This window comes from Rhinolophus hipposideros, assembly GCF_964194185.1.
Source record: "Rhinolophus hipposideros genome assembly, chromosome: 21".
Taxonomy (NCBI): Eukaryota; Metazoa; Chordata; class Mammalia; order Chiroptera; family Rhinolophidae; genus Rhinolophus; species Rhinolophus hipposideros.
In genome coordinates, this window is record NC_138067.1 from 32,304,105 (window position 1) to 32,329,075 (window position 24,971).

A 24,971-nucleotide genomic window follows, 5' to 3' on the forward strand; every position below is an offset into this window, starting at 1 on the left:
CCTCCATGCCTCCACTACTCTAAAGATAACTCGCTATCACCTCTGAGCTGATAATTTTGTGTACGCAACTCATTATGTCCTTAAATGACAAGATATTTAGAGTCGTGAGCACTAGAAGAAAGGGTGATGTGAGTTTGAATTTTCTACAATGGTCCAGCCCCTCTTGAATCAGCCGCTCCCCCAATTTGTAGTTGCCTGGTTTGTGAGAGGCCATGTGGTAGATGGAGACCCCTGCACAGGGTCGTGCCGTTGTCACAAATGGGCTCTGTGAATTAGACCAAGGGGCCTGCTCCGTTGGGAACACCTGTCATCATTTCGTAGGAAGAGGTGTCTCTTCAGCACCTCGGAGAGCGGTCTACACGCGCTGCCTGGGTTGCTGGCTGGCTTAGCTCTGATTATCACCGGGCCACCTCTTCCAGCCAAACCACGTCTCCTGGACAGTGACCACCTGGCCGTGACCCCTCCTGCACACTTGGCTATCAGAAGTGTGCCTGCTCCCGCTCTGTCCGTGTGTGGGCTCCACACTCCAAGAAACACCACCACTGGGGGGAGGGAGGGTGTTTGCCTGTTTTTCACCCCAGTCCTGTCAGTCTTTTCTGAAAAAGTTGTGTTTCCTGCTGAATTGAGAGCAAGGGTCTGTGCTTCTGGTGGAGAACAGGATTTGGACAGGGGGTTGGCTTGCCGCTGCCTGTTCCTCTAGGCCAGTGCTCCCCCAACTTGAGCGTGTATCAGGATCGCCTGGATGGCAGGTTAAAAGAGACTGCTGACCCCACGCCTGAATTTCTGGGCCTGAGATGTTGCCCAGGAATTTACATTTCTTACAAGTTTCAGTTGTTGCGGAAGCTGCTGGCCCAAGGCCCCAACCTTTAGAATCGCAGACCTAGGCTAGGGTCTGTTAGCTCCGCTACACGGTAGAGTCACTAAGGATGGTCCCCTGGGAGACTGTTAGAAATGCAGACTCTCATGCCCTGGTGAAAACCACTAGGGTCAGAATCCGAATGTTTGCAAGATGCCCAGGAGGGTCAGGACTCTAGGACACTACTTCCAGTCCTGGCTGCACATGAAGTCATCCGGGTGCTTTGACAAATGCTGATTCCTTGGCCCTGTACAGAGCTGCTGACTGAGGCAGTCTGCGTGCAACCTGGCATTGTGATTCTAGTGCAGCTCGGGTTGAAGGCCCCTGTCTAAAGCAGCCTCAGCTGCACTTTGGAATCACTGAGATGCAAAGATGAGCGTCCATCCAGACCACTCTAGCCAGGATCTTGGAGGGTGGGACCCAGTTTATGTAGATGGTGAAAGCAGGGCCACGTCACCACTTTAGACAGAAGTTTTCAAACTCTGGGTCAAGTGGCTCATGAAATTAATATTGTGCTTCATTAAAAAATAAATGAAACAGACTAGACAGTTTCCAAGCACAACACCAATATTACAGTAAGGAAAAGTGCTGCTTGGTTTCTGCCTCTGTCACCACATGGCCTTTTCTGTCTTTGTTGCTATCTCTTCTTCATTTCTTATAAAGACACCTGTCATTGGATTGAGGGCCAAACCCAAACCCAGGAAGATCTCATCTCAAGATCTTTAACTTCTTTGCATCTGCAAAGATCCTTTTTTCAAATAAGGACACACTAACAGGAACTGGCGTTAAGATGTAAATGTGTCCTTTTTTGGGGCGTGGGGGTCACTGTTCAACCCGCTGCAAGGTCTTACAGTCTTCACTTTGAAAGCGCTCCACAACACAGACGTGAAGCACGGAATGGAAAAGCCAGGGAGATGCCTTTGAAAGAAGGGTACTTACAGATTTTAAACATTTACTTTGTTCCAAGTACCATAAATGTTATTTATTTTATTCCTTAAAACAGTGCTTTGAGATAAGCCATATGCTCCCATTTAGAAGATGAGAAAAGTGAGTCTCATGGTTTATGTGGCTTGATCAGGTCATATGTGGGCAGTGGGACTCGACTGGCCCCAGGGCTGTCTCCAGCACCCAGCAACAAAGCAGTTATTTCAGCCACCCCCTTGTTTTACAGATGAGGAAACTGAACCACAGAGAGGAACCCAGGGTCTAACAAAGCAGAGGCAGGGAAGGGTGACACCATGATTTTCTGAACTTAGCCTTTAGTGGGCCTTTGCCCAGCAATTTATAAACTTGTGGATCCTTTCAGGCCCCTCTGAAAGTGTGACGAAGCTGTGGGTCCCCTGCCAGGACACTTGCACGTCTCTGCACACAAGCGATCCTTTGGGGACACTTCTGGGGTTCACATACTCCCTGGGACTTATCCATGGACCCCAAACAAGAACCCCTCCATTCTCCACGGGCGCCTAAACATGCGGAGATGGATCATCCCTGAGCCCAGCGAGTGGGCAATGGGAGGAAGGCAGAGCCAGCAGACTCCTGCAGGCCTATGGATCCAAAGCAAAGGCCAGGGGCTGCTGAGCAGGAGATGCCAGAACAGAGACTCGGCAACGTGTGCTGGCCTGTCCGAATCACCCGACCCGAGCCCCCTGAGAAGCTCCTCAAGAGAGCCCAGGAGTCTACAGCAGGATCACACACCTGGGGCCATCTGATGCAGGTGGTCCTGAGGACAAACCTTGAGAAGCACCTGTCCCCCTCCCAGTCAGCCTATGCCTTGGGGGTGAGGGCAGCTAAGGAGGAAATGAGGTGTTTCTAGGTGGATGGTGGGGAGTGGGGGTGGGGCAGTCTGACTGTAGGGATGGGGGGGGCTTCTCAGTGGGGAGGGTTTCAGGATCTAAAGGAGGCAAGAGGGCCCTCCCAGGAGTACCAGATGGCGGCCTACTTTGTCGGCAGGTTTCATACTTTCACCTTACTCTGGTTGTAGAAGCAAAGCCAAGGGGCCACGAGCTGGTGCCCCACTGCCCACCTGAGGACTGTCCAGCTAACTTTTGAGCATAAGCTTTCTGTGGCCCCGCCCCTGGCCATTCGGTTGCTCACTGCTGAGTTCAAAGGCCTGGCTGCTTGTGGGTAGCTCTGGGGCAGGGGAAAAGCAATAGTTGAAATGCATTTTGGTGAGGATGGTAATGGGTGGGTTTGCCAGGAATGGGGCACCCCTCCTCTGGCCTATGCAGTGCCTCTGGACCCTCTATTATCACACGTGCTCCTATGTAATAAGTGGCTTCTATGGCTGTCTTCTCCCCTTGGACTGGAAGCTCCGAGAGGGCAGAGACCATGTCTGCAGGGTTCCTCACTGTGGCCCTGGTGTGGCCACAGCGCCTGCAGCAGCAGGGAACTCTGGAAGTCATGGATGGACAATGAATAAAGGACAGATCAGAGGAGAGCCAGAGAATATGAGGGACCAGTCGTGTAGAGTGAGAGAAAGCGTGCATGGAGGGAGAACAGTATGTGCAAAGGCTCAGAGGCCCGAACAAGCTTGGCTTGTTCCAAGAACCAAAGGAAGAGGCATGTGGCTGCAGCAGTGAGGGGGAGGTGGTTAAGGGGTCTGAGTACCGAGAACTTCCTGGCCATGAGAGGAACTTTGGATTCTGTCTGGAGGCCAGGAAAGGGCACTGAACGTTTAAGCAGGGCAGCAACACTACCTGGTGTTTGTGTTTTTATAATTAAACGTTTTGAGATGCTTGTAGATTCCCAGGCCCTTATGAGAAATAATACAGAGATGTACCCTCTACCCAGCTTCATCCAATGGTGACATTTTGTAAAACGCTCATACAGTGTCACAGCCAGGATGTTGACACTGATACAGTCAGATACAGAACATTCCATCCCCACAAGGGTCCCCCCAGTTGTCCATTTATAGCCATGCCCTCTTCCCTCTCACCCCTGTATCTCTTGAACCCGTAGCCACCACGGATATCATCCATTTCTATAATTTTCTCCATTTCTATCATTTTCTCATTTCAAGAATGTTCTAGAAATGAAAGCATACACTATGTCATCTTTGAGGATTGGCTTTCTATCTCTCACTGTAATTCTCTGAAGAGTGATCTGGGTCACTACTGTATCAATAGTTGGTTCCTTTTTACTGCTGTCTAGTATTCCATGGTGTGGATGCACCACCATGTGTCACTGGACAAGGGGCATCTGCAGTATTCCCTATTGGGGCCTATTATGCATACAGCTGCTACATACTTTCCTGGGGAGGTTTATATGTGAGCATGAGCCATCGTTTCTCCGGTAAATGCCCAGGGGTGTGCTTCCTGGGTCCTGTGGTAGTTGTATACGGTTGTTTTCAGACACTCACCGTGGCTGCTGGGTGGAGAAAGGGATGGGGGAGGGGGCAAACTGGAAGCTGGAGGGAGTGCAGGTGTTCAGGGGAGGGGACATGATGGCCTGGATCTGGATGGAGGCTGTGGGCTGGGGAGATTCAGAACCCCAAGGTGGGCTGAACAGGATGGCCGAGGCCAGAACAGCCAGCTCTCATTTAAGACAGAGGGAAGAAGTGGGTTTAGGGGCCAGGCGTCTCTGGAATGTGTTCAGTGTGAGAAGCTGCCTGAAGCCAGGTGAGGATGAGGGTGCAGTGGGGGTTGGGGGTCGAGATCTAAACGTAGACATCATCCTGCTCTGAGATGGGCTTGACAGGGGAGGGAAGGACCTTGCCCAGGGCTCAGAATTGGGCAGGGCACAGAACAGAGGCATGGCTGACTCGAGCCCAGTGTTGGAGTATGTAGTCAGGCCAAGGGGGCGGGAACACCTGGTGGGAGGCGGGGGGACAGTAGGGGCAGAGATGGGATCAAGTGGCCACCATTTACATCCCTTAGGCCATCTTCTCGCCTATCATCCCATGAGGTCCATCTGATGTTGTGCCCATTTACAGAGGAAGAAACCAAGGAGGGTGGCGTTCGAGTGACTTGCCCAAGTCACATTCCAGAAGCCACAGATTCACATGGCATAGAACTGAGTTCAGACCTCAGTGCCTTGGTTCCGGGCCTGCACGCGGCTGTCCGGAAGGTCGAATGCGAGATGAGAAGATTTCTGAGCACGTGCCTGCTGTATGCAGATGTTCCACAAATAAGCTATCATTGCTGTTGTTGTTGTTTTTTTGTAAACCTTTTAAAAACATCAATGGTGAATTATAGCCCATGTTCTGCACTTCACATTTTCCCCCACTTTTCCTTATTATATCTTAGAGATTGTACCATATCAAGCCTACATACACGCTGTGAGGAGAAAAATGGTATCCCAGTGACATTTTTTGGTATGATCTTTATTGAGATATAGTTTATATACCATAAAATTCACCGTTTAGGGACAGCCTGATGGCTCAGTTGGTTAGAGCGCGAGCTCTTAACAAGGTTGCTGGTTCAATTCCCACGTGGGATGGTGGGCTGCGCCCCCTATAACTAAGGTTGAAAATGGCGACTGGACTTGGAGCTAAGCTGCGCCCTCCACAACTAGATTGAAGGACAACGACCAATGGGTCCTGGAAAAACACACTGTTCCCCAATATTCCCCACTAAAAACTTTTTAAAAATTCATCCTTTAAAGTGTACAATGCAGTGGTTTTAGAATGTTTACAAGGTTGTGCAACTGTCACCACAGTCTAATTTTAGAATATTTTTTATTACCCCAAAAAGAGACTCCCGATGCATTAAGTGGTCACTCTCCATTGCAGCCATCTCCCCACAACCCTTGACAACCATGAATTTACTTTCTGTCTCTATAGATATGCCTACTCTGGCTATTTCACAGAAATGGAATCCCACAACATGTGGCCTCTTGTGAACGGCTTCTTTCCTTTAATGTTCTCAAGGTGTAGCTGTCACATGTATCAGAACTTCATTCCTTTTTTAAGACTGAATAATATTTCATTGTGTGTGGATGGATCATATTTTGTTTATCCGTCCTTGGCTGATGGGCATTTGGGTTGATTCCACTGTTTGGCAATTGGGAATAGTGCTACAAGTTTTTGTGTGGGTGTATGTTTTGCATTCTCCTGGGTAGATACCTATTAATGGAATTGTTGGGTCATATGTTTCACCTTTTGAGGAACTGCCAGACAGTGTTCCTGGGCAGCTGCACCATTTGCCATTCCCATCAACAGTGTTCGAGGGTTCTAATGTCTCTGCATCCTCAACAATGCCTGTTATTGTCTGTCATTTGATTCTGGCCATCCTCGTGGGTAATGATGTTGAGCTTCTTTTCTTGTGCTTCTTGGCCATTTGTATGTCTTTGGAGAAATGTCTGCGCAGATCCTTGCTCACTTTAATATTGGGTTGTCTTTTTATTGTTGAGTTGTGAGGTTTTCGTACATGTTGTAGATCCCTCAGTGACTTAGACTGCAGCGCCTGACTCACCCCCCCCCATAATGCCTTGTTGCATGCTGCCCCCACCCTTGGTTGGTGGACTCCTTGAAATAAACTGTGTGGGCACCTTTCTCTTGCCCGTAGAGTACCTAGCATGGTGGCAGGCACATAGTAGGTACTCAGGAAGTACAAACCTGACGGAACCGGGACTACTACCCACTGGCTGAGCAGTCAGCTGATGTTGTCCAGTTCTCGCCACAGACACTTTGATGGGCTGCATTTAGGGTCTGCCTTACCAGCAGGGAGAGAACAACCGTGGTATCTCTGGGGACGTTGGGGCCCACACGGGTATTTATTGAGCACCAACTGTGTGCCAGGCAGTGAGCTGGCTCCAGGGACAGCAGTGAACAAATAACCCCCGGGCTGTGTGGGGGACGCAGCTCCCTGTTGGATACTGATGGGACAGGGGGCTCGGCCAGGAGGCATCTGGGATGTCTGAGAAAGCCTCTGGGGTGTGACTTTCCCACAGGGACCTGAGGGTGGGGACCACCACAGATGCTCCAGGAGGAGCTTTTTGAAGTGCCCAGAGGCAGAGGGAGCAAGGCCACCTGGGAACCACGGGAACCAGCATGGCTTTGGCTGTGCCAGAGCACACCGGGCCACAGCTGGGGGCCAGATGCTCCCAGGAGGTGGAGCCCACAGGCTGACCCTTTGGGCCTGCACAGAACGAACTCAACTGTTAGGAGAAACAAGACAGGAGGTAAACCCACTGGGGATGAAGGTCCCAGCCCACAGCCTGCTGGGAGTTTCCCTCGGCTCCAGCGTTCCACAGACAAAGTGGGGACTCGTGCTCCCTGCGTGGGGGCTGAGTGGCTGCGTCCGTGGTGCAGGACCCAATCTGGAAGAAATTAATTGTGGCTCCTCAAGAGAAAGTGGCAGAACTATAGCAGAGGTCAGGGATTTCTCGGGCTAAAGGCAGCCTTGGTGACAGTGGCCATGAGGTGTTCACAGGCACAGTGTCCTGTTAGCTGGAGGCTGGAGCAGGAGGAGGAAAGTGCAGGAATGTGTGAACCAGAGAAGGAAGTTAGTGGAGAGACAAAGGAAGGGAGGGGGTTAGGGAGGAGAGACACACAGAGAGACAAAGACAGAGGGAGGGAGGAGAAAAGGGAGGGAGAGGAGGAGAGAGGTCAGGAGAGGGGAGTGGGGAGGAAGAGACAGAGAGGGGGTAGGTTGTGAAGCGGGGGAGCTTGGGAGGGGAGAAGGAGGAGAGAGAGGGAGAATGAATTGCTCCTTGCTGTCAGGGATGCAGAGATTGTTTCTCACTCAACCCTGTTTTTAAGCTGCCATTTCTGGCTTGTTCCCACTGTAGCAGTCCTGCACGGACTGCCTTCCAGGCTCCTCTCTGTTAAGTCCACGACACAACCTCTGAGTCAGGATGTCCTGTGGCACAAAGGAGGGAGCCTCACCCCGCTGGCCACACTGTCCCCAGTATAGAGTAGGGTTGGGGGCTGGGCACTTGGCTGTTCCATTGCCCCAGGGCAGGCACTCTGCCTCAGTTTCCAGTCCTGTGACAGCCTTTTGAGACTGTGAGGAGCATTAAATAGAAGCTGGGTCCATGGAGTATGGGGGATTTCGAGGGGACTCTCAACAGTACTGCCTTTGGGGCAAGCTGGGTGGAGGCGTTGTCAGGGATGATTGTGAGCTTGTGGGGATCCGAGGCGGTAGGCTGATCACTGGTGCCTCTGACCCTCAGGAAGAGAGCAGCCCCCTGCCTCCAGTCCTCCCCCTCTATCCATAGTGGCCAGAGGGCAGGAATCCTGGGAAACACCCAGGACACCCTCAGGAGTGCCGCGGTCCTCTGGCTAAGACATGTGCAGTGGAACAGCCACGTTTACTCCTGTTTGCATTGAGGGCAGACCTTCCCCAGGGGACCATGAAGCGAGAGGATGTTAGAAGAGCCTGGATGGGACTGGGCTTTGGGTGAGCGGTTTGGGGAGGGTCTAAGGGAGTGGGATTCACTCTCAATAGGGTGCTGTCAGAAAGGGGGGCATTTCTTTGCTGGGATGGACTCAGTCTCAGCTGCAGAGCAGGGAGCAGCACCCGGATGAAGGTGTGACCCCTCCTTGTAGCCAAGAGGGGAGGTTAGCTACTGGGTGGGTGCTACAGTGACCTGTTCCCTCTCCCTGTATCGTGGTCTCAGGCGACCTTGCCTGAAGTTGGTGTTTATGCCTAACAGGAGGACAGCACGGCCCTGCCGGGAGCCAGGAGAGTGCCCAGGGGTCAGGGGTCTTTTTGGGGAGGAGGTGGGAACAACTCAGGTCTTCACACCATTAAACTCGCCTCTGCCTTGTGCCTCCAGAGACACTCTCTGGTTTCCTTGGCATCTCCTGTGCCTCTTGGTGCTCCCAAGCACTCTTGGTGATGGCTGAGGGAAGTTTCTGGAATACCCAGCCATTCTCCTCTCTCCTCCTTGGCCTGAGTTTGAGATGACAGGGCAGGGAGAGGTGGGCTAGAACGGGCACTGCTGACTCTGGGCAGTGGCCTCAAGCTACCCAGGTGCTGGGGCCCTTGGGGGGCAGCAGAGCCCCGCCTTCAAGGCCTGTCAGCCTTGGGCACCCAGCTCCACCTGCCTGGGTAACCGGGACTGTGACAGGTGTCTGGAAGGAGTGCTGTGCCCCTGAGCCAGTGTGACTGGGGTAGGGTCAGGCCAGATTCTCTGAGGAGCTGTGGGTGAGGGGCTGGGGGGACCCCAGAAAGGGTTAGGGTCGCCAACCCATATATCAGACCCCACATGTGGAGCCCTCAGTCTCACCCCTGCACTGGGCAGCAGTATCCGGGGCGTGAAGGCACAGTACTGGGTGTCCCTTCCCCAGGCCACATCAGCTTGGAGTGGCATCCATGGGGCCATAGAGGTGGGCACGGGGCTGTGTGTCCTTGGCCCTGTCCACCCTTGGCTGGCCTCTCTGGCATCCAGCAGGTGGGTGTGAAGTTCATCCTGAGTTCTCCAGCCCTGCTCCGGCCGGGGCAGGTCTGGGTGTAACACTATCCCAGCGTGTTTCCAGTTACTCTCATGGGACGTGCCGTTTCTATCAACGACAAAAATCACAGGTTTGCCGAACACCACTGTGCTTTGCTGCCATATCTCGGGTAGAGGTTAGTGAAAAATAAGGGTTAATTTCTCTCCCCATGACCCCTGATTATAACCATGCCCCCACGGGAGTTTGCACACCCCAAGTTGGGGACCCCTGCACAAACCCCACCTTCAGGAGCCAATGTCACCTCTGAAGTTGGACATTCCACCTCTCTGTCCTGTGGGGAATCCTGACCCAGCCATCTCCTCCGAATACCATGTTTCCCCGAAAATAAGACCTAGCCAATCAGTTCTAATGTGTCTTTTGGAGCAAAAATTGATATAAGATCCAGTCTTATTTTACTATAAGACCAGGTCTTGTATAACATAAAATAATACACGACCGGGTCCAATCTAATCTAATACCGGATATAATATAATACAATACAATACAATACTGGGTATGATATAATATAATATAATATAATATAATATAATATAATATAATATAATATAATACAAAATCGGGTCTTAATTAATTTTTGATCAAAAGATGCATTAGAACTGATTGTCTAGGTCTTATTATCGGGGAAACAAGGTAGGCCACTGGGGACCTCTGGGCAGATTTCAGGCATGTTCTGTGGAGGTTTGGGGCATCACTTGGAACCACACCCCAGCTATAGGGGCCCCCTGGTTTGCTGAGCAAAGCTTTCTGGGAAATCCTTATTCTGTGAAAGGGGCCCTGAAGGACCTGGGCCAAGCGGGGGTTGTCATTAAACCCAGGCTTTTGGCATTAGCAGGAAGTGGAGGATGGACGGGGCAGCTGTGATGTCTTGTCAGGAGAGAGCAGAGACCTCTGTGCCCCTCCCCGGGGCAGAGGAAGGCTGGAGCTGCCTCACGCCCAGACTGCTCTTTGCTCAGATTGCAGAGAAGTCTCTACTAACCCACGGCTTTATTTTTAATAGCTTTATTAAGATATAGTTCCCATACCATACAATTCCCCCGTTTAAAGTGTACATACAATTCAATGATTTCTAGTATATTCACAGAGTTGTGCAGGCACCACCACAGTCGATTTGAGACCGTTTTCACGACCTCAGAAAGAAGCCCTGTACCTTGCTATCATTTCCCTGTCTCCCCTCCCCCAGCCCATGGCAACCGCTAATCTGCTTTCTGTCTCTATGGATTTGCCTCTTCTGGACATTTCCTAAAGATGGCATCATGTGACATGTGGTCTTTTGTGACTGGCTTCTCTCACCACCATCATGTTTTTGAGGTTCATCCATCTGTCACACGTCCATGCATCATTCCTTTTTAAGACTGACTAATATTCCAGTGTCTGGGGAGCCCACGCTTGGTTTGTCCAGTCATTCAATGGTGGACGTTTTGGTTGTTTCCCTCTTTTGGCTCTTATGGTAATGCTGCTGTGAACATTCGTGTACATGATTTTGTGTAGATGTGTGTGTTCATATCTATTGGGTAGACACCTAGGAATGGATTTGCTGGGGCATAATGGTCATTCTATGTTTAACTGTTTGAGGAACTGCCAGAATGTTTCCCAAAGTATGTGCACAATTTTACATTCCCATTCAGTTTTTTTTTTTTTTTTTAAAGAGGTTTCTGGAATCTAGGAAGTCCTTACCAGTCACCCCCCGGGGGGAACTGGTTATTCCTGGATGTGCTGACGTCTGTGCCTGGAGAAAAGCCAAATGGGATGGCGATAGCAGTGATTTGCTGAACATACAATCTGCTGGGTACAGGAACCACTTAGTGTCACCTACGCAGGTGGTCCTGACCACATTTGTGCCCCTGTTCTCCCTCCATCCCAAGCCCAGCTTTAGTTTTCTTTGTAGTGGTGGTATTCCCGGAATGTCTGTTCCTCTAAATCTCAGCTCCAAGAGGTTCTTGTTCTATGTGTATTGTCAGCCCCTGGCACGCAGTAGGTACTTAGTAGATATTGGTTAGCAGAATAAACAGGCATTTAGAGTAGGGGGTGTTATCCCCGCACTGCAGGAAGCTGTGGCTTGGTGGAGGGAGGGAGCGGCCCGGCGTGGGGGGGGGGGGCTTGAGGAAGCTCACAGGTGACCAGTGACGGAGCTCTCTACATCAGAAGTCACTGCAAAGGACATTGCAGGACAAGCTGGCCTCCAACCCTATCTCATGTTTCTCAGAGGGGACAGATTCTGGGGGACCTCCATAAGGAGATGGCTGGCACTTGGGGGGACTTCCATGAGGATATAACAGGCATCTATGGCCTCCCTGAGGATAAAAGAGCACACAGGAACCCAGCTCTCACTCTTCGCCGGCTCCTCCAGGTTCTTAGGTCGAGCCACAGTCTCGCTGCATCCTTGCCGGTTACAAACCATCATCACCATGTACAAATGTGGACACTGAGGGTAAGTCAGTCACCCAGCCTCACAGTTGATGGGGGAGCTGGACTTGAACCCAAAGGGTCTAGTGGGTGTCCTGCACACACCCCTCACTTCCTCTGCCGGTCCCTCTGGAATAAGAGCCCCACACAGAGGCCTCAGCCCCACCCCACCTCACTCTTTGGGGTCATCTGGCCCAGCACTCCAGAAAAAGAGGCCTGTGGAGGTCTCCGTAGGGCCCAGAGACAGCCTTGGGGAGGTTTGGAGCCACTGTGTATGGTTGTGGGTGGATGTGTGTCTTTTCCTGCAATGATGGCTCATAAATCCTACCACAAATCATCTACCTTAATGTGAGTCATGTGCCCGAAGGCTGGGCCCCAAGCCGTTGTAAGAAAAGAGGGCTGGTAGGGTGGGCTTCCTGGGAGAATGTGAGATGGAGCCTACTGTCTGAAGTGAAGATGGAAGGTGGACCCACAGGCAGCTTTTCAGCCACTAGATCGCTGGTCCTCACAAAACAATATAAAACAGAAAATGAGCGTTGGTTCTGAAATAAGTGTTACCTGGGAGCTTTTAAAACCCTCCGCTGTCTGACTTACTTCACTTAGCACAGTACCTTCTAGGTCCATCCATGTTGTCACAAATAGTAACATTTCATTTTTTTTTTTTTACGGGCCAGTAATATCCTGTTGTATATATGTGCCACTTCTTTATCCAGTCATCTCTTGGTGGGCATATAGGGTGCTTCCATATCTCGGCTATTGTAAATAATGCTGCAATGAACATAGGGGTACATATATCTTTTCGAATTAGTGATTTCGATTTCTTCAAATAAATATCCAGAAGTGGAATTGCTGGGTCATAAGGTAGTTCTATTTTTAATTTTTTGAGGAACCGCCATACTGTTTTCCAGAGTGGCTGCACCAATTGGCAATCCCACCAACAATACACAAGGGTTCCCTTTTCTCCACATCCTGGCCAACACTTGTTTGTTGATTTATTGATGATGGTCATTCTGACAGGTGTGAGGTGATGTCTCATTGTGGTTTTAACTTGCATTTCTCTGATGGTTAGTAACATTGAGCATCTTTTCATATGTCTGTTGGCCCTCTGTATGTCCCCGCTTATATGCGGAATCTAAACAACAAAATAAATGAACAAACGGAAACAGACTTATAGATGGTTGCCGGAGGGGAGGAGGGTTGGCGGCCATTCCAGTATTGTTATGTCACAATTTTTGTTGTTGTTAAATCCATAGTCAGTGTCATGCAGGGTGTCATACAGGGTCTCTGGTCCTGCTCCCACATAAGAACGCAGGACATGGTGAAGCCAAACAGGAACACCCACGGAGCCATAGATAGGGGAGTCACACCACTATATTCTCGCTGACGGCTGGGTTGGAGACACAGGAGGCAGGAGCCACACGATCTGTAACCTGCCGTCCACTTCTCTGCTAACCAACCTCACTTACTAGCTGCAATCCGCCCTTGCCAGCCACCATCTTCTTGCTAGCCCCCATTTTCTGCTAGCGTAGCCACGGCAGTTATATTAGTGGCCAATGGCTCACTGGTTACAGCTGACGGCCAAGTAGCCACAGCTGAACAAGCAAACAGACTTATAGATGGTTGCCAGAGGGGAGGAGGGTTGGCGGTAGGAGAAAAAGGTGAAGGATTTAAGAAATACAAATTGGTAGTTACAAAATAGTCATGGGGATGTAAAGTACAGCACAGAGAATATAGTCAATAATATGGTAATAACTATGTATAGTGCCAGGTGGGTACTAGGCTAATGGAGGGGAATGACTGCATAAATTATACAAATGTCTAACCACTGTGCTGCACACCTGAAACTAATATAAAATAACACTGAATGTCAATTGTAACTGAAAAAAGTAATTAAACAAAGAAACCCTCTGCCACCCAGGCCTCACCTCTCTCCCACTGAATCTGTGACTCTGGGCAGACCCAACATCAGTGATTATTTTTCAAAGTTCCTCAGGTGATTCTAATGTGAGTACCTGGGTTCTTGACCTTGAAGGGCCTCAAGGTCACCTGGAAGGCATGTTGCATCTCTAGTTGTCAGCCCACTCCCAGAGTGTCAGTGGGCCTGGGTGAGCCTGAGAATCTGCATTTCAACAAGTTCCCAGGTGACACTGATGGTGCCAGGAGAACCATGGCGTAGAGTAGCAACAGCCACCACTGTCATCTGCCTGAGATGCTCGTGGCCTTTCATGGTCACTTTCCTGCCCCGATTCTGCATGTATCTGAGGCTTTCCCAGGGAAGCTTCCCCACTCTGTACCCCTAAACCCCAGGAAACAACAGACCTACCACTTTTGCCCATTCTTTCTGGCTTTCCCCAGCAGCCTTCAAAATACATGGACGGGGAATTCACCGCCAGGGTCCTCTGTGAGGAGCAGGACTTTGCATGGGTGCCCCAGTTCAGATCCCCACCCCCATGAGGCACAGATCCTCCCTGAACCTTGGTTTCCACAGCTGTAAAAAACAAGGATAATATCACTATTGTAAGAATTTTCTCGTACAGGTGTCTTCCCTCCCATCCCTGTAAGAATTTGTAATCTGTATCAGAAAGTATGTCCCCCCTAGTTTGACATCAATTAGTGCTGAAAACAAAATAGTGCTTAGAACAAAAATCAGCCAGACCCTGGCGCCCTCCGTCTGCCCAGTGCTACAGCTTTGAACTCATTAGGCTGAGTCTTCAGAGACTTACTCCAAGTTGCTATATGTGAGAACTTAACTGCTTTCTTTGAGTCATTATCGATTGACTTCCTCCTATGGTAGATTAAGATTTTTCAGTCCTCTGGAACCATCTTCCTTTTCCCTTCCCTAACCATTCCAGTTTTGTTATGTCACAATTTTTGTTGTTGTTAAATCCATAGTCAGTGTCATGCAGGGTGTCATACAGGGTCTCTGGTCCCGCTCCCCACATAAGAACACAGGACATGGTGAGGCCAAACAGGAACACCCACGGAGCCATAGGTAGGGGAGTCATACCTTTATATCCTTGCTGGCGGCTGGGTTGGAGACACCGGACGCAGGAGCCACACGATCTGTAACCTGCCGTCCACTTCTCTGCCAACCAACCTCACTTACTAGCTGCAATCTACGCTTGCCAGCCACCATCTTGCTAGCCCCCATTTGCTGCTAGCGTAGCCAGGGCAGTTATATTAGTGGCCAATGGCTCACTGGTTACAGCTGACGGCCAATATCCACAGCTGATGGCCATCCAATCACAGTTGATGGCCATTTACTACGCCAGTGAGCACATTTCCATGTGAGGCCGAGAGCCTGGAAACTGCTCTCTGGGACTCTGAACCCACAGTCAGTTTTTTCACTACTGTAAGACTGTGTTGCTTATTGTTGAGCCAGGCAATGCACTCTGATTCCATATGCTTTTCATTCACAACTTGAGTTAGTAACTGCCTCATTTTTTCAGTTGCATAGTTCTCTTTAAATCTCTGGTTAATTTTCTCCACCTTCCAAATTCTCAGGCAAATACAATGTCGCTTTTCACACAAACAAGCCCACTAGAATCTCTACAAACAATGTATATATATATATATATATATATATATATATATATATATATATATATATATATATATATATATATAGTTTAGACATTTGTATATTTTCCTTTGTTGCTTTCTTGAAGTTATATAGGTAGAGAGAAATATGTATCTGTGTGTGTGTGTGTGTGTGTGTGTGTGTGTGTGTGTATCCCCCACTCCAACTCCTGTCTGCTTCCTGGAAATTCCCTTCTCCTCTCCCTGTTGGATCTCCCTGTGTCTTCCTGTCTTGGTTTACCCCCTCATTTTGGTGGAACACATCCTGCAGTATCTTCCTGAGAAAAGATGCATGGAAGATACAGTTTTTGTTGCTGGATTACTTGATTGGTAAATTGGTTGTGTATAGAATTCTAGACTGAATGTCATTTTTGTTCAGAACTGGTGGCGGGAGTCGGGGGGAGAGTCAATTTCCCACTGACTTCTAGGTTTCAATATTCCTGTTGAGAAGTCTCATGCCATTCTGATTCTCAGTCCTTCACGTGTAGTCTATTTCTCCTTTTCTCTGGAAGTATTTGGGGTCTTTGCTCATCGGAATTCTGAAATTTCACAATGTCATGTCTTGGTATGGCATTCTTTCCTTTATTGTGTAAGGTATCTATGAGTCCTTACAGCCTGAACACTCACATTGTTCAATTCTAGGATATGTCTGTATTTTATACCTTTGGTAATTTTCCTTTATTGATCTCTGGAGCTCCTAATATATAGATGTGGGGCCTTCGGGGTGACTCATGGATGACTCTAATATTCTTACTTTTTCTCACACTTTGCCCACCTCTTCTTTTTGTTCTAGTTTTTGAAAGATTTTCTTGCATTTCTCTTCCAACTCATTTACCAACATTATTTTAGCCATGATATTTTTAATTTCCAGGAGCTCTGTCTTTTCTTCTGACTCTTCCTATTTTATTTCATTTGATTCTCATTTTGTGGATGCAGTTTCTGATCTGAAGATTTAATTCTGACTTCCTTGATGTCTTTTTCACACTTTGCATTTTTCATGATACCCCCCCCCAATTTTTTCCCCATTTATTTGTATGTTTTGGTCTCTCTCTTCCTTGTTGGAGGCGTTCTCCTAATGTCTGATGACCCTTAGCTGTTCATTTATTAAAGTAAGGTACCAAAAGCTGATTGGAAGTTCTGTGTGTGGCAGCCTTTACTCCTGGCCAAACTCAGACTCTTAGGAGAAATTCTCCCCATCCTGACCAAGCATAATATTCCAGCTGGATTTGGCCTGGGAAGTGGGCAGTGTCTCTGTTCAGAACTAAGGACTTCCTCCTAATAGTTCTGTGTCTGGTCCTTGCCTCACCCCACCCTCTTCTCTGCCTCGTGTCCCTAGGGCACAATCGTTTAGTTCTATTTCTCTAGAAACTTTTCTTCCTATGTCCTGTAGGAAGGAAGAAGGCTCTCTTTTAAAACGTGTTGCTTATGTGTTCTCGGCAATCTGGCTTTTCGTCCTGTCTCCTGGTTTGTCCTCCTAATGTATGCTTCTTATTTATATAGTTAATTCACCTGGCTAGAGACTGAGAATCCTGTATTAGTTTGCTAGAACTGCCACTGCACAATAGTGCAGACTTGGAGGCTTAACCAACAGACATTTATTGTCTCACAGTTCAAGATACTGGCAAGATTGGGTTCTTCTGAGGCCTCTCTCCTTGGCTTACAGATGGCCATCCTCTCTCTACCTATTAAACAACAATTCCGTATTCCCCCTCCCCCAGCCCCTGGCACCATCTTCCTACTCTCTGTCCTACCCTCAGTATCTCATGTAAGTGGAATCATACAGTAATTGTCTTTTGTATCTGGCTTACTTTCCTGAGCATAATGTCCTCGAGGTTCATTCGTATTGTAGTGTGTTACAGAATTTCCTTCCTTTCTAAAGCTGAGTAACACTCCATTGTGTGGACACTTTGCTTATCCATCTGTCTGTCCCTGGACACTTGGGTTGCTTGCACCTCTTGGCTGTTGTAAATAAAGCTGCTATGAACATAGATGTGCAAATATCTCTTTCAATTCTTTTGGGTGTGCACCCAGAAGTGGGATTGCTGCGTATATGGTAATTGTATGTTTACTTTCTTGAGGAACTACCAGACTTTTCCACAGTGGCTGAACCGTTTTATATGCCCCCCAAAGGGACACAATGTTTCTTGTTCCTCCACATCCTCTCCAGCACTTGCTGTTTCTTGTCTTTTGTTTGTTTGTTTGGCTGGTTGGTTGGTTGGTTGTTGTTGTTGTTTTTGGTTGGTTGTTGTTTTGATAGTAGCCACCCCAGTGGGTGTGAGGTGGTACTCAGTGTGGTTTTGGGTTGCATTCCCTCAGGATCTGTGACGCTACCTAAGCGTCTTTTCATGTGCTCACTACCTACCAACCTGATTTTAATCACCTCCTTTAAAACGGTCTCCAAATGCGGTTACATTCTAAGGTGCTCTGACGTAGGACCCCACCATAGAGATGTGGGAGGAACACAGTTCATCCCATAACAATTTCCAGTGGCCATACTTCTTCAGAGCCCAGCTGAAACAGACTTTTAAAAATGACACTTTCTGGTTTTGGAGACACTGTGGGGGAAATGGTGGTTTTTATGTGGTCTTTTCTGCACGGGCAATTTATCAAAAACCTAAAAAAAAAAAGAAAAAAAAGAAAAAAGCATTCCTTTTGATCAAGCAATTTTATTCCAGGAATTTATCCTAAGGACATAACTTAACATGGTGTACAAAGGTTAGCTCTCAAAAATGAACAATGGAGGGTCTCCCGCAGGACAGGCCTGGCTTGTAATTTATATGATTGTGGAACTTCATGTGTTGAACTAGTTGCAACCATTATTAATGATGTAGAAAATGTAGAGAGAGGGCCAGGATACAGGGTAAAGGAGGGAAGGTTCCAGAACATAGTCTGCCCACCTGTGCTGTGACGTTGCTACCCTGGCTCTGCTTCCTATGAGCCTGGGTGACCTTGGACTAGTCGCTTTACCTCCTGGTCTTCCTTTTCCACATCTCTAATATACCCGGGGGATGCCCTCACGAGAAGAACCACCTAGGACGTGTACAAACTACCTGGTCCTTTCGGGCCATCCTGATTCAGTAGGTCAGAGTTGGGGCCTGAGGATGTGTTTCTCTCTCTCTCTCTCTCAAATACAAATACAACAGGTGACTCTTATCTTCAGGGATGTTTGGGGAACAGTAGCTTCCTCACCAGGCATTTCAGACTTCTGCCGGGCTTGGATTTTTCTGGGGTTGGCCCTTGTGCTGTGAAATTGTTGTGCTGGTCTTTTTAACTCTGAATGAAGTACACTCTGCCTTTTGTGTCCAGAAACTCTGGGAAAACTACTTCTTAGTTAAAGTGTGAAGCAAAAGAAATAACAAGGTATTGCTCAGTGCTTCCTCGTGTCCGTTACCCTCACAGGGAGATGCCGTTCCACATGGGCTTCTTGTGGCCAAATCTGGCATGTGCCTTGGGCTTGTTGCTTCAGAGACTAGAGGCCATTTCATCTGGCTGTGCGTCTCCAAGTTGATGCTGTCCCAGCCCTGGACTCTGGCACATAGTGAGGCTGTGTGTTTCCATGAGGCTGCTTCTCTAGGGACGTGATGAAGGCTTCATGACTTCAGCTGATGGGTGGGGGGTACAGAGGAGGAAAATAAGAGTGTGTGAGACAAGTGGGGCCCTAGAGAGATGCATATAACTTGGCAAGAGCCAACAGTCCACACTGTCAAGATGCCAGGAGCTGGGGTTGAGGCTGGGTCTTAGCTGGCTGAGCAGTGTGGACCGAGCTAGCCAGGCTGCACTCCGGCCGGGGCTCTGGTTTTCAGATTCGGACCCAGGTGTTTCCTGAAGCAGACAGCACTGGCGCCCACCAGGTGCTATGCCAGGTGCTGGAGAGGCTGTCTAGTAAACCTCAGAGGGCAGTCCCCGGAGCACAGCGTCAGGCTCACCTGAGAGCTTATTAGAAATGCCGATTCTCAGGCCATGCTCACCCCACTGGTGCAGAAACTTGGGTTTTAACATGCCTGATGGCGAATGCTGATTCTGTTCAAGCTTGAGACCCACTGGTCTCACTCATCTGCTTGTCCCCACCATCTGGATCATTCTAGTTGTCATTGATGGGCGAGATTTGGAGAGGTTTATTTCCTCTCCTGAGTCCACTCGGATCTCCTGTCCAGGTCATGATGGTGTTATGGGTGATGGGGTCCCCCACCAACCCCATTGAGAGAGAGAAAGGGAGAGGGATAGAGAGAGAGAGAGAGAGAGAGAGAGAGAGAGAGAGAGAGAGAGAGAAAGAGAGAGAGAGAGAGAAAGAGAGAGAGAGAGAAATGGAGTGAGTGGGGAGAGAAAGAAAGAGAAAAGAAAGGACTTTGGTGAGAGAAGAGGCCCAGCGAGGGTGGGAATGCCCGACAGCCTCTCTTTTGGAGGCACCATCTCCTGGCTCCTGGCCGTCTCCTTGTCTCCTGCTCGCTGAGCTGGCCTGCATTCTCTCTTACCCTTTACCACACTTTGCTGTGTAGCCATGAGGCCTAGCTGCCCTGGCCAGTCATAGCGGAGCTGATTTGGAGAGTGTTTCTGTATATTGAAATCCATTTTCTTATTGACGTCACTTATGAAATCAGAGATGTGTTCCCACTGGGGACAAAAATACAAGAAGATTACAAACTCTGGGCAAGGAAGGCTTAGCCGCCCCGTCACGCCCAGTGCTTTATTGTGCATATGTTATAGAATTTGAACCTAGCGGGTGGGTACAGTTATCACGCCTACTTAACAGGGAACTAAACCGAGGTCTGAGAAGTGAAGTGAGGTCCCCCAGGTTGTGAGCTCTGCTCTTCCAGAGCTCCAGCATTTCTAGACTAGTCACCCCAGCAAGACCTGATCGACCACAGGGGTTAGTTTTAAAGCCCATCCCTGATTCTACTCTCAAAATCCCTTAGAACTTGACCAGCTCTTCTTTTGTGTAATTTTGGGAATTTGAAATTATTTATATATATTTTTTCACAGTGCTTCCATTCATTTCTCTGCTACCAATCATTACATCTGTTTTGAAAAATGAATATGAAATCCACATAATGTAAAACTGACCATTTGAAAGTGAACAATTCAGTGGCAATTCAGTGTATTTAGTGCAACCACCACCTCTATCTCGTTCCAAACCATTTTCATCACCCCAAAGGGAGACCCCATCCCCGTTAGCAGTCACTGCCATTTCCCCTCCCCCCAGCCCCAGCAACCACCAGTCTGCTTTCTGTCTCTGTGGATTTGCCTGTGTAGGACATGAAGTGATGTATATATTTTTAAACGAGGCCTCGCTCTACAGATCCTTTGTCCTAGCTGGTCACCCTTGTCTGGGCCCTGGGTATGCCCTGTGTGCACATTTTAACCCTTCTCAGTGTCAGCTAATCCATCATGGGATCTCCAAAATCCCAGAATTCAGGAGTAAGTCACTGAGTGGTTGCCCTCGCTTCACTGGAAACAGGCTCAGAGAGGCTGTGGTTTGTCCTGGTCACTGAACTCCTCAAGGACACGGCTGGGTGGCTTTGTGGAAGGCCAGGATGGCAGGACATGGGAGCTCAGGGAGAGTGGGAGGGAAAGCCTGCACCCCGGATCTGGAACCGTAGTTCCATCTTCTCTGTTGCTCAGAACAAGCTCATCTTTGCCTCTGAACCTCGGGTGTGCAGCCTCTGCGACAGTGAGTTGGAAGAGTAATGGGACAGAACCTCCTCCCCCCATTCTCACCCTAAAGCCCTTACCAGATGGAATGTCCCCTCCTTGGTGTCTTGCTGAGGCCTGCTAATACCTCTAATAACATGAAGGACAGATGCAAGTGGACGCTCACTTTGCTGAGGGTCATTTAATTCTCACAGCGACCTATGGTGTGAGGAATTTTCGGTTCTTTCTATTATACATGAGGAAACTGAGGGACAGAGAGGTCCAGAAACTTGCCTAGGGGCAGACGGATGGCTCAGTTGGTTAGAACACGAGCTCTGGGTAACGGGGCTGCCAGTTCGATTCCCACAGGGGCCGGCGAGCTGCACCCTCCGCAACTAGAATGAAGTCAATGAGCTGCCGCTCAGCTCCCAGGTGGCTCAGTTGGTTGGAGTACGGGCTCTCAACCACAAGGTTGCCGGTTTGATTCCTCGAGTCCCGCAAGGGATGGTGGGCTTGGCCCCGTGCAACTAAGATTGAACAGGGCACCTTGAGCTGAGCTGCCACTGAGCTTCTGGATGGCTCAGTTGGTTGGAGCATGTCCTCTCAATCGCAAGGTTGCAGGTTCGACTCCCGGAAAGGATGGTGGGCTGTACCCCCTGCAACTAGCAATAGCAACTGGACCTGGAGCTGAGCTGCGCCCTCCACAACTAAGACTGAAAGGACAACAACTTGACTTGGAAAAGTCTCGGAAGTACACACTGTTCCCCAATGAAGTCCTGTTACCCTTCCCCAATAAAATCTTAAATTAAAAAAAAGAGGGAGAAAGAAACTTGCCTAAAGTCACACAGCCTATAAGCAGAGCAAGAATATGAGCCCAGTTTTGCTGATTTTTTTCCCTTTTTATTTTATTATGTTAAGATATAGATAGATATGATAAAATTGGCCATTTTAACCCCTTTAAGAGCACAATTCAGTGGCATTAATTACATCCACAATGTTATGCAGCCATTCATCACCTCTATCTACTTCCAAAACTTCCATCACCTCAGACAGAAACTGTTTCTATTAAACAACTCCCCACTTCTCCCTTCCCCCAGCCCCTGGCAATCATCTTTCTACTTTCTGTCTTTATGAATTTAACTATTTTAGACACCTCATGTAAATGTCATCATACAGTACTAGCCCTTTTGTGACGGGCTTATTTCACTCAGCGTAATGTTCTCAAGGTTCATCCATGTTGGAGCATATGCCAGAATTTCCTCCCTTTTCAGGGCTGAATAATATGCCATTGTCTGGATGGACCCCATCTGGTTAATCCATTTATGCGTCCTTGGAAACTTGGGTTGTTTCCACCTGTTGGCTATAGTGAATAATGCTGCTGCTATGAACACAAGTGTGCAACTATCTCTTCAAATACTTGCTTTTGATGCTTTGGGGGATATCAGGTCTGCCAATCTCAATGCCTTAAGGTCCCCAAGCACTTAAGGTCCCAATGCAGTTAAAGTGTTCCCACCGAGTGCTCTTCCAAACTCTTTTTCCATACCTCCAGCAACGTGGAACTTTCTGCCTCCTAAGAGAGCCTCTTTAGTACCCAGTTTGTAGCCAAGTGTTCCCATAGCTGCCACTCACCCAGACTGTAGTTCTTCTTTCTTCTTCACTACATCCCTCCTTGGTCTTGGCTGGGTTGGCCTTCTGCCCATGTGCAGGGGGAACTGTCCAACTCACTCTCATCTCTGTGCTCCTGACTGGACATCCAGACTCTTAGGCCTCCCTTCCCCCTCCCCAACTTCTAAGAGAGAGAACAAAATTCAACTGTGGGAAGCAGGAGGGAGGTGTCTTTAAAAACAACCACCAGTGACATAAAGCATTAAAATGTACCGTGGTCCGTCTGCCTCACTGTTAACCTCACCGAGTTGCCCCAAGACAACGGTCCTTATGGAGGCTCTGTCTGCCGTGTAAGGTGGCCCTTCCCTGTCACCCTCCTGGGAACTGACCCTCTCTCCTTTGTCTCTGCAGGGACCTACCAGGGCCAGTGGGTCGGTGGCATGCGCCAAGGCTACGGTGTGCGGCAGAGTGTCCCCTACGGCATGGCGGCAGTCATCCGCTCGCCCCTGAGGACGTCCATCAACTCTCTGCGCAGTGAGCACACCAACGGCGCGGCCCTGCATCCCGACGCCTCCCCGGCGGTGGCCGGCTCCCCGGCCGTGTCGCGAGGGGGCTTCGTGCTGGTGGCCCACAGCGACTCCGAGATCCTCAAGAACAAGAAGAAGGGGCTGTTCCGGCGCTCGCTGCTGAGCGGGCTGAAGCTGCGCAAGTCGGAGTCCAAGAGCAGCCTGGCCAGCCAGCGCAGCAAGCAGAGCTCCTTCCGCAGCGAGGCTGGCATGAGCACGGTCAGCTCCACGGCCAGCGACATCCACTCCACCATCAGCCTGGGCGAGGGCGAGGCCGAGCTGTCGGTCATCGAGGACGACATCGACGCCACCACCACCGAGACCTACGTGGGCGAGTGGAAGAACGACAAGCGCGCGGGCTTTGGCGTGAGCCAGCGCTCGGATGGGCTCAAGTATGAGGGCGAGTGGGCCAGCAACCGGCGGCATGGCTACGGCTGCATGACCTTCCCCGACGGCACCAAGGAGGAGGGCAAGTACAAGCAGAACATCCTCGTCAGCGGCAAGCGCAAGAACCTCATCCCGCTGCGCGCCAGCAAGATCCGCGAGAAGGTGGACCGGGCCGTGGAGGCGGCCGAGCGGGCGGCCACCATCGCCAAGCAGAAGGCGGAGATTGCGGCCTCCAGGTAGGAGGAGAAGGGGGCAGGGGGGGCACGGTGGTCTGCGTCGCGGAGCCAGGCCCGATCTGCGCAACCGTGACACCCAGTTGGAGGCCTACACTGGCCTTTCTCAAACTCTGCCCCCTGGAACCCTGGGGTTCCTCAGAAGCTCTCAGAGGGAGGGCAAGGAAAGGGTCGAGCTGAGGAAGTTCTGGCTGCTACAGCCTCTCCTCACACAGAGAAGTACCTCTTTTGTCTGCTTTATATGCCCTGTTTAACATAAACTATTAACGGATAAAGAAAGGGGGCCGTTTTGCTAGTAAAGTGCATTCATTAGACAACTGCTGGCTTAAGACAGAGGGGTGGTGCCACTGTGGCCACACTCCCAGGTGGGCATGGCGTGCCCAGCATTGCTGGGATGTGGGAAGAGGGTGTAAGCTGCCCTGGCCACCCCAGCCTGCGGCCCCGATTGTCCATAAGGCCTGGGAGATGGCACCAACCTGACACATCTGCTGTGGGCGCTGGGCAAGTGTTCGTGCAAGTCTTGGTGCTGTGGGCCAACAGCTGTTCTGAATGGGATAAAGGACTTACTGAGTTTAGGGTCCGCAGGGCTGCTGGGCCCTAAGCAGTGGGTCTGGAATTGACCGTTGGCGGGCACCATGTTGGATTTCGAGGTCTCTGTAGTGTTGGTGCAGGGATGAGGGCTTCAGAGCTGCAAGAAGGGGATGCAGGGGCTGAATCTCTGGGAGCTGCAGAGGTAAGCGTCTGAGCCCAGATCTGGTCCAGGCTAGACTGTGGGAGGCTGTGGACAGCCAGATGCCTGCCGCGGGTTGAAGGAAGTTGCTGTGTTAAAAGCCAAGTGCCCCCTAGGCAGCCACGCTCCTGGGTTCTAAAGAAACAATTCTTGACTGAGTTAACCGGAAGCTTCCGCCATCTGTCTGCTTTCGTGGGTCAGAGTACGGCCCTCAGGGTCTTCCCTGAGAATCCTGGGGCTTGAAACAGGGGTCTGGGGACAGCTAGAGGTCCTTCAGGCGGCCCAGGCAGGAGACATCCAGGACGACAGGCCCCAGCATGTTTTTGGATGATTCTGTATTCCCAGCCAGGGGTAGGCCTGGAGTTATTCCAGGAAAGCTCCCAGCTCAGATATGCTCAGGCCTTCCCAACCTTGTCACTTAATTAAAATTTTAGCCCATTTGGTTCTGGTTTTCAGTGACCTTTGAGCCACAGTGAAAGAATAAAAATGGTGGCTGCAGTTTGTTGGCAGAATATCTGCCACTCACGGTATCTGAGGTTTTAGAGGGAAACAAAATCCATTCCAAGAAGCCAAAAGAAAAATGGCA

At 49.7% G+C, this 24,971-nt stretch overlaps 1 protein-coding gene across 1 annotated transcript in view; it reads left to right on the plus strand.

Annotated features, from left to right (window-relative positions):
- The window catches only part of JPH3 (junctophilin 3), a 79,877-nt gene that overhangs the window by 5,205 nt on the left and 49,701 nt on the right, over positions 1-24,971 (plus strand). Inside the window, exon 2 of the mRNA XM_081032946.1 lies at positions 22,881-23,658. Coding sequence (XP_080889072.1) covers positions 22,881-23,658 — 778 coding nt within the window. The remainder of the gene's footprint in view (positions 1-22,880; positions 23,659-24,971) is intronic.